The sequence below is a fragment of the Aureococcus anophagefferens genome (assembly GCF_000186865.1).
Source record: "Aureococcus anophagefferens unplaced genomic scaffold AURANscaffold_4, whole genome shotgun sequence".
Classification (NCBI taxonomy): Eukaryota; class Pelagophyceae; order Pelagomonadales; family Pelagomonadaceae; genus Aureococcus; species Aureococcus anophagefferens.
Window position 1 is genome coordinate 186,870 of NW_008705564.1, and position 9,589 is coordinate 196,458.

At 66.8% G+C, this 9,589-nt stretch overlaps 3 protein-coding genes across 3 annotated transcripts in view; 2 read left to right on the forward strand and 1 right to left on the reverse strand.

Annotated features, from left to right (window-relative positions):
- AURANDRAFT_61979 (hypothetical protein) overlaps nt 1-1,114 on the forward strand; it is a gene marked incomplete at both ends in the record, with an annotated part of 2,007 nt that extends 893 nt beyond the window's left edge. The window contains one exon of the mRNA XM_009035959.1: nt 65-1,114. Within this exon, the coding sequence (XP_009034207.1) occupies nt 65-1,114 (1,050 nt within the window). The remainder of the gene's footprint in view (nt 1-64) is intronic.
- Nucleotides 1,115-1,273: 159 nt separating this feature from the next.
- Nucleotides 1,274-1,891, forward strand: AURANDRAFT_61980 (hypothetical protein; the record flags this gene model as incomplete). Its single annotated transcript, XM_009035960.1, has 1 exon — nt 1,274-1,891. One exon carries the CDS (start codon nt 1,274-1,276, stop codon nt 1,889-1,891), a length of 618 nt encoding a protein of 205 aa, XP_009034208.1.
- A 5,055-nt stretch (nt 1,892-6,946) lies between these two features.
- Nucleotides 6,947-8,047, reverse strand: AURANDRAFT_22501 (hypothetical protein; the record flags this gene model as incomplete). The annotated part of the gene is made up of 1 exon (XM_009036458.1): nt 6,947-8,047. One exon carries the CDS (start codon nt 8,045-8,047, stop codon nt 6,947-6,949), a length of 1,101 nt encoding a protein of 366 aa, XP_009034706.1.
- Nucleotides 8,048-9,589: the final 1,542 nt, after the last annotated feature.

The following is a 9,589-nucleotide window of genomic DNA, read 5'->3' on the forward strand; positions in this document are numbered from 1 at the left end:
GGACCGCGCCTTCCTCCGGTCGCTGGGCCACATCCACGCCGTCGGCGACGACGGCGTCTCCGAGATGGAGCGCATCGAGCGCGGCGGCGCGCCCGAGGGCGAGGCGCTCGAGTGGAAGATCCGGCGCGACCAGCTCCAGGACGCCGTCGAGAACACGCTGGCGAGCCCGTCCGTGTACACGCTCTGGTGGGGCATCGGCATCATCAATAAGCAGCTCGCCGCGAAGGGCCGGCAGAAGAAGCACCGGGCCGTGGCCATGAACGCGACGCTGCTCAGCCTCATCGTCATGACCGTCGCGGCCCAGGTCATGCTGCCGCTGCTGATCCTCGCGGGCTACAAGAACCCGCGGCTGCCCTACGCGCTCTGCCCGCGCCACGCGCGCGGCAAGACGGTGACCGCGTTCTCGACGTACCACCTCGGCGTCTACATCATGTGCGTCGCGACGATGCTCACGAACTACCAGACCGTGCAGAACGAGCAGATCGCGTTCCGCTTCCTCGGGACCTTCGGGTCCGCGGACATGCGGCGCGAGCGGCCCCGGGACGCGTCGCCGCGGCCGGGCGCGGGCGCCAAGGCCGGCGGCGCGTCCATGGCGGACCTCGTCGAGGTCTTCCAGCGCGACGAGGACGGCCTGATCCTCTACGTCGCCGCGGAGGTCCAGCTCCTGAGCTACAAGCTCGTGCTCCTCGCGTCCGTCTACCTCTTCTTCACGCAGAGCACCATCGCGGACATCATCATGAACTCGCTGAGCCTCCAGTTCCTCCTCAGCCTCGACAACACGGTCACGTCCGCCGTGCGCCACGCGCCGACGGTCGCCAAGGAGATGGCGTCCTGGTTCGACGGCTACGACTGGCTCTCGCACCGGACGACGTCCTACCTCGTCGACGAGAAGAAGACGGGCGCCTTCGAGGTCCTCGGCGTGCGCATCCGGCCCTTCCGCCTCATCCCCTTCATCAGCTACGACCTGTCCATCGACCGCGACTGGTTCAAGCAGCACCCCGTCGTCTGCCTCATCTCCATGACGGACGTGTGCCTGCTGCCCATCATCGTCTACTTCGTCGTCTTCGTCGGCACCTGCGCCGACGAGGGCGGGCTGCTCGACGACGACGACTAGGGGCGGGGGGGGAGTATACGTAAGCTGTCTCGATCGTTTTTTTCGTCGGCGACCCCGGCGACTGGGGGTCTAAAATAACTAGGCTCACATGCTCCTGTGAGAGCGCATGTGACGCGGACGCCGTCGACCTCGTCTGGCATTCTCTGCTGGCCATTAACCATGGCCACGACGCTGCGCGAGCGCGCCAATTTGCTCCTCGAAGGCATGGGAATCGAGAAAACAGCGACAATACTGACCGATGTCAAGGCCATAGCATCCAAACTCGGCGTCGACTACACGGCGCTCGGTCCGACGCTCGCGGCGTGCGAGGCCAAGCGCGCGCGCGCGCCCGCCTCGACGCCGCCGAAGCGTAAGGCGAAGCGCGCCGCGATCGACCTGACGCAGAGCGACTCGGAGGACGACGCGAAGCCGAAGCGCGCACGCGTCGAGCCCTGGGAAACGCCCGCCTGGAAGGCGCACATGGCGGAGGAGAAGAAGCCGCTGGAGCTGCCAAGCAGCATCTTTGCGAAGGCCAGGATGAGTCGTCGTCCCAATTTGTATTCTCCCGAGCGGCTCGAGAAGATCAACCGGTTCCGGGCGAGCTTGGACGACGAAGAGGAGTGGCGCAAGATCCATGACCCCGTCGGCCACAAGCGCATGTGGCTCTATCGCATCCATGCCAAGAAAGACTGGACAAAACTTTTTTTGAAAAGCAACCTGGACAAGAAGCAGTTCATCGAAAGTCAAGTCAAAGAGTTCGCGCGCGAAAGCAACCTCCCGTATCGCCGACCCAGCTAGTCACATTCGCACGAGAGCCCCCGTCGCCCTTAAAGCATCCGCGCGCGCCCTGTGTCATGTTGTTAAGATGTCTCGCCCGACCCCGCGACGCGCTCGAGGAGAACTGCAACCCGGCGGCTCCGAGCCAAAGTTGCTGCCGATCGATCCTGGCTCGGACCGGGAACGCGAGATGCCCGCAACCGGTTTGAGCGCTGCCGGGCAGCCCTAATCATGGAGCGCGGCAACAGCGCCGGCACGGGGTCGCTGCACGTGACAAAGGGCCAGAACATGCACGACCGCATCTCCATGCGCGACGAGGACCTGGGCTCCTCCCGGCGCATCGGGTCGGCGGACACGTCCGGCGACTGGGACGAGGCCATGCCGCCCGTCGGCGGCAACGTGCGCGTCCAGGGCCACCACGACGGCTACCGCTTCTCCGTGCGCGCGCGCATCGACGTGACCATCATCACGCTCATCGACGTCGTCGAGGTCGAGAACACGTTCCACGCGACGGTGAGCGTCGGCATCGAGTGGGAGATCAGCGAGGACCAGTGGCGCAACTGCGAGAGCTTCTGGCTGGAACATTTCTTACCGAAGGCCGTCAAGGTCTTCTTCAAGAACTCGGAGGAGCGCGCGAACATCTTCGGCGGCGACGACGAGGCGCGCGCGAACGCGATGGTGGGCAAGGACGAGCTCGGCGCGGCCGTCGTCGACGCCGGCGGCCGGCCCGCGCGCTTGTTCCGGCTGCGGCGGCGCGCGACGGTGGCGTTCCGCCAGGCGCTGGACCTGAAGAACTACCCCTTCGACATGCAGTGCCTCTGCCTCCAGTGCGAGACGGAGGGCGAGATGCTCTTCGGCAAGTACTTCAAGCTCGAGCTCGGCCATCCGCTGCCCTGCGCGGGCAACCGCGGGCGGCACCGCATCCTGGAGAACGCCGACAACGTCGACGACGTGCGCATCGAGACGATCTTCGCGCTGAGCGGCGCGGAGGTCGCGACGCAGGGCCAAAGGCCGCGATTGAACGAGTACACGGTGCTGCTCTTCGTCTCCCGCCAGTACACGTCGACGATGTGGAACGCCGTCGTGCCGACGTTCATGATCGAGGTGCTGAGCCTCATGGTCTACTGGGTGCCGCCCTGCGACCTCGCGGACCGCGCGTCCGTGACGCTCACCCTGTTCCTCACGGCCGTGAGCTTCAAGAGCTACATGAGCGACCGCCTGCCCGCCGTGCCTTACCTGACGGCCGTCGAGGTCTACCTCTTCAACGCCATGGCCGTCTTGCTGATCCAGGGCATCCTCTTGATCGGCGTCGCCAAGTTCTGCAACAAGGGCGGCTTCGCGGGGCAGGCGAACCCCTTCGGCTACGACCGCGACCCCTTCGACGACGACGTCGTCGCCGACGACGACGAGGGCCCCGCGTTCTGGTACGAGAGCGACGAGGCGCGGACGCGCGTGCAGAACCGGCTCGACGCGTGGGGCTTCGCCCTCACGTTCGTCCACTGCGGGGTCTCGTTCGTGGGCTACATCTTCCTCCACAAGTACCTGCGCCTCTACCGCGACCTCTCCAAGCTCCACGCGAACAAGGCGAAAGCGGAAGGCGTGTCCAACCCGGCGACGGCCTCCTTCGCGGCCTTCTTCTTCAGCCGGCACCCGAACGCGTCGCTCGGCCTCTTCCGCGGCGCCGAGGGCGTCGCCGCGCCGCGCGACCCGGCGACGCTCTACGGCAAGGCGCCGCCGCGGAAGCGGCCCTGGTTCGCCTTGCGCTCGGCCAAGGTCGCCGCCATGTCGACCGCGCGCGCCGCGCCCGAGGACGCGCGGAAGGTGGACAAAGAGGCCATCGCGTACTTCCGCGAGCGAGCCATCTGCGGCATCGCGGCCTACAGCAACGAGGAGATGACCCACAGCACCTTCGCGACGACGGAGGCCGCCCTAAACAAGCGGCAGAAGCAGGCGGAGATGGCCGCCTACGTCGACCGGCGCGCGCAGCTCGGCGCCGAGAGCCACAAGTGCGTCATCTTCGACATCGGCACGGGCGAGGCGAAGACCATCCTCTGCTCCTTCATCGAGCGGACGACGGAGAACGAGAAGCCCGCCGTGCTCGTCGAGGACATGGCCCAGGGGTCGTTCTTGAATGAAAAGGGGGGGAAGATTCCGGTGCGGGAGTGCTGCATGCACGACGACGTCGCGCCCTTCGAGCAGTTCGTCGAAGACAAGCTCGCGCCGAGGCTCGTGCTCGAGGCGGGCAAGTTCGACCCGCCGGCGACGTCGTCGGAGAAGGACATGTTCGCCGCCGCGGGCTTTTGGGCCATCGCGAAGGTCGGCGCGCCGAAGTGCTTCGAGGTGAAGCAAGTGAAAAAAGACTCGAAAATCCACGTGGGCTCCGCCGTCGTGTCCTGCAACGGCGCAGACTACGACGTCGAGACGGCGTTCCGCCTCCTGAATCGGGTCGCGACGCTCGACAACACCGCGACGCCGGAGGTTTTGGATCGCGTGGAGGCGAAAAGACCTTTACGGTACTCGACGGCCACGGGGGGCGACGCCGTGCCCCTGGGCGACACCGCGGCGCCGGATGCCATCGTCTTGCCCGGCGACCGGGGGACGGTGGTCGCCGATCACGGCGGCGGCCACGTCGCGGTGGAGTGGGACGGGCGGCCGGAGCTCGGCAAAGCGCTGGTCGCGCTCGGCGCGTCCGTCGCCGTCGTGCCGGAGGTCCGCTTCGGCTTCTGGAGCCACGTCGTCCTCGAGGGCGTCCACCCCTACGCGAAATGGCGGGGGCCGAAGGTGGTCTTCGGGGCCGGCGCGTGGTACCGCAACGAGTCTCCCGAGATCCGGAACACGGCGTCCGCTTTATTCTCGCGCCTCGCGGACCGCTACGACGGCACGGTCGTGCGTCTGACGGACCTCGAGGAGTCGGTCTACGAGGAGCGGTCCGTGCTCTACGCGCACCGCCACATGCGCTACGCGCTCCCGGACGCGCTCCTCGCCGTCGGCAACGGGTCGACGCAGTTCTCCTGCATCTCGGCGCCGACGATCGGCGAGCGCGTCCAGTTCGTCAAGGAGCACGACCACGGCGTCATCGCGGCGCGGCGGCGCGTCGCCGACGGCACGCACCCGGACGCGGCCCTGCGGAGCTCGTGGTCCTACGACGTTTTCATGGAAGAGCCGCGCGGCGGGACGCGATTCGACGTGCCCGCGGCCAACGTCTTCGGGTCGCCCAAGGTGGCCGTGCGGCGGACGACGGCGCCCTACCTCATCCAGCTCGGCAACAAGATGGGCCGGGCCTTTTTCGATTCGGAGAAGCCCGTGCGGGAGCGCCAGAAGGCCTGGCGCGAGTTCGCGTCGAGCGTCATCGACGCCATGGTCTACAGCTCCGAGCTCTCGAGCGGCACGGCCAAGACCGTGTTCTGCATGAGCGCCTGCTACTACGCGGCGGACTTTGCGGGCGTGCCCGTGAACCCGGAGACCGTCAAGGCCGCGGACGCGCGCGCCACGTACGAAGAAAAGCTCGAGGAGATTCTGGTCAAGGCCGAGGCGCTCGAGGCGGCCTACGACGACGGCGCGCCGCCGCGCAAGGCCAGCGTCGTCCTCGACCTGGTCGCGCAGGCGCGCTTGAAGGAGGGGAAAGCGAAGAAGAACAAGAAGGAGGACCTCACGATGAATCTGTCGAACCTGACGTACCAGATCCTGCTGTGCGACATGCTCGGGCCGGACGTCGAGCTCCGCATCGCGCGGGACTGGAAACTGCCCTACGACGACGCCAAGTACAAGTTCCGCACGACCTGGTCGAGCGGCTGGTACCTGGACTACCTCGTCCGGCAGAAGACCCCGCTCCTCGCGGAGAAGGAAACGGGCTTCGAGGGGCTCATCTAAGGGGTGTTGTAGGTCCCCGGGCGCGCTAGCCTTGCTGCTGCGGCTGCCAGTCGCGGCGGCGGCGGCCGTCGACTTGGTTCGGCGCAGGGCGCGCCAGAATTTCATCAATCGCCGCGTCCAACCATTCTTCTTCGGGTTGTCCAAATCGCGGCCCTTCTAGGGGCGGCTGATCATCGGATGGCTGCGGTACTTCTGGCGGCTGCGCATAGCGAGCGTGAATCTCCAATGGCTCAAACCAGCTGTCATCATTGCCATCGGTCTCGCGTAATTGAGCGTGCAATCCCAGGAAAGTCTCGTCATCGCGGATGCGGCGTCCGCGAAACAACAGTTCGGCATCCGCGGGCGCACGCCGGGCGTGTGGTGACGTCAAGTATTGATGGTAGATGGCGCGAACGCTCCGGCAAGCTGGCGCTAAGAGATACTGTGGAGAGTCGGTGGGATGGTGCAGACACACGTTGGCCATGTTAGCGACGACGCGTAGCTTTGGCATGCGCAACGTAAGCCGCTTCACGGTAAGAGGACATACGCGATCAGGTCCCCAGAAGTTCGCATTATGAGCCCAAACTTCAGTTCGTTCAAGACGTTTTTGAATGTTGTGGAGCATCAGAAACCGAAGGTTTGGAAACGTGTCTGGAACAAGGAGAAGCAGAGACTTCGTCACGAAGCACTGACGCAAGTCAAGCCAAACCAGTCCAGTGTAAAACCGCGTAAGGAGGATGACCGCTGTGTCTGCCAACGGACCGTCGACTCGACCGGCATGTGGATGGCCCTCGACGTAGTTCCGGCGGCCGCCGCCGACGCCGCGGAGTCGCGCGATGGTTCCGACGTCGTCGACCCCCGCGCGGAACACGCCCATGTCCTTGCGGAACGCGCGATTGAGGCACGCGACGGTCGCAGCGATGTCGAGCTGAGCGGAGACAAAGTCCAGGACCGGGACCAGCTTTAACAATAGTCGATCATCATCGGCGGGCGCCACCGTCGCCACCACTTCTTCCTCGTCGCCTCCCTCGCTGGACGCCATCCCTCGTCCGTCACGTGCTCGGGAACGAGCGAACTGCAAGCAGAGGCGGGCGGGGGCACCGTGGGCCCTCGTCAAGCCGTCGGGTTTCGCGCGCAGTGCCGCGCGCGGGATCGTCCACAAGGAAGGTTCGCTAAACTCGACGACTTGAGATTTATACGGGGCGCGGGGACGCGGCGGCTCTCCCCCTAGCGGGACATGATCTCGACGTCGTCGGCGATCATGAGCTCGTCCTCGGCGTTGGCGACGGCGGCCGTCGCGTCGACCGTGAGGAAGACGGGGATGGGCTGGACGCCGCGGCGGAGCGGCGTGCGGTCCGGCCGCGCGTTCACGCGGGCCTCGACGAGGGCCTCCTCGAGCGTCGCGGGGAGCTTGACGCCCGCGGACTCGTCGTCGAGGCCGAGCTCGCGGAGCTCGACGTCGAGCTTCGGCGGGTTGGCCTTGAGGTAGGCCTTGGCGCCGAGCGACCCCGCGACGGAGAAGACGTTCGACGTCATCCAGTAGAGGCCGAGGCCGGAGGGCACGTTCGCCGAGAACCAGCCGATCATGAGCGGCAGGTACTTGAGCACGCGGTTCGCGTTCTGCGCGCTCTTGTCGTTCGGGTCCGGCGGCGGCGTCAGCACCCGCATGGAGATCGACTGCGTGATGACGAGCGCGACGGGCAGCGCGAGGAAGGCGAGCGTGTCGTGCCAGCCCAGGGACGGCACGCCGTCGACCCAGTTGTCCGTGAGCCACTGGATGCCCCGGCCGTTGTCGTACGTCGGGCCCTCCAGGTTCGGCACGAAGAAGAAGCCCTCGCCGATCTTCTGGTCGAACGCCAAGTTCAGCACGGACCGGTAGAGCGCGATGAAGACGGGGATCTGGGCGATGGCCGGCAGGCAGCCCGCGAGCGGGTTCGTCTCCGTCATCTCGTAGAGCTTCGCCGTCGCCAGGTTCACGGCCTGCTGGTCCTCGCCGTAGCGGTCCTTGATCTTGTCCATGTAGGGCTTCAACGCCTTGTTGCGCTCCGTCGACTCGTAGGAGATGAAGTTGAGCGGGTAGATGACCGTGCGCAGGAACGCCGTGAAGAGGATGATGGAGATGCCCCAGGAGTTCTGCTTGATGCCGAGGCCGTCGTGGATGCCGTCGTGGAGGCCCTCGATCGCGCCCTGGACGCCGTTCTGCACCGTGCACCACCAGCTCGCGTCCTCGACGCACGTGCGGCCCTGGATGGCCGCGAGCTCGAGCGTGCTGTGGAAGGCCGACGCGTCGAAGGCCGTCGCCGCGTCGACGAGGGACGGGTCGACCATGCGGAGCGCCGCGGACCGGCGGGGGCGCGTCGCGGCCGGCAGGGGCGCGCGGAGCGCCACGGCCGCGGGGATCGCGGCGAGCGCGAGCGTGCGAACCATCTTGTTTGCTCGGTGCGGCGCGGTTGCTGCGGCGAAGGACGAGGCAATCGGCGGCCTTCTCCTGATCGGCGGCGGCTTGCTTCAATGGGGCGACGGCATCAAGTGCGACTGCTCGGTCCTTCGTGCAGTCGACGGTGCCGCCGACGATGCCGTCCTTGAGCGGCAGGCAAAGGCATAGATATATGTACGCCCCCCCCCTACTACTTCTTCTCTCGTCGCGCCGCGTCGTTCATGAGGAAGCGCCAGCAGACGAAGCCCGCGCCCTGGGCCTCGCCGTAGGCCGCGAGGCCCGCGTCGAGCTTGTCGCGGTGATTGGCGTAGTAGTCGAGGACGTTCGCGGCGACCTCCTGCTTCGCGAGCGCCTCCATGAGCACGTAGGGCTCGACGCAGTAGGGGCCGAATTCATCCAAGGAGTTCGCGCCGCCGGGCCGCCGGTGGAGCACGAAGCCCGCGTCGTCCATGACGAAGCGCACCGACGCCGCGAGCGGGCTCCGCGCGAGGTCGTGCGCGTTGAACTGGTCCTTCATGCCGATGACGTAGACGCCCGGTTCTAACGCCGCGAGGGCGTAGGCCGGGTTCTGGCGCACGAAGTGCCTGCGGGACTTGCAGCCGACGAACGCGCCGGACATCTCGCCCGGCGCCGCGGCCCGCGCCTTCGCGAGGAAGGCGTCGACGAAGGCCGCCGGGTCGCCGCCGTAGCCCGCGAGGCAGTCGCGCACCTCCGGCGTGATGTAGTCCGGCATGATGTGGTGGCTGTAGAGGAACTGGAGCGTCGGGTAGACGCGCGCGGTCCGCGCCGCGTCGCCGTCCCTCAGCGCGTAGGCGAGCTCGACGATGGGCACGGCCAGGGGCAGCTCGAGCGCCGTCCGCGGCACGTCCTTGGCCGGGTGCCGCGTGTAGGCGAAGTAGTCGTCGCAGTCCGCGGACACGACGAGCTGCTTGTCGCGGTCGAAGGCCTCGATGGTATCCGAGTCCTGCGCCGCGTTGCGCTGCTTCTGCTTCTGCTTCTGCTGCTGCTTCGTGTAGGACACCTCCGTGAAGCCGTCCTGCTCGCCGGCGAGGAAGACGAGGAAGCCGTCGAGCACGCCGCCGCCGTCGGAGGAGCCGCGCTCGTACTTGGCTTTGACGACGTTGCCGAGGAGCGCCGCGAGCGTCGCGCGGTCCAACGCGTCGGCGCGCACGTCGGCGCGCGGGCTCTTGGCGAATTTCGACAATAATAAGCGCCGCAGGATGGACCGGGGCAGCGGCGCGCCGAGCACGGCTTTCGTGATCTTGGCCTCGTGCGCGTCCAACGTCGCGTCGAGCGTCTTCGCCATCTTCTCCAGAAAGGCGTTGACGATGTCGTCCGTCGAGTAGAAGCGCTCCGCGGCCAAATTCACCAAAGACACGAGCGTCTGGTAGGCGCTCGACAGGTTGCCCGCGATCTTGCGGTCGCAGTTGCGG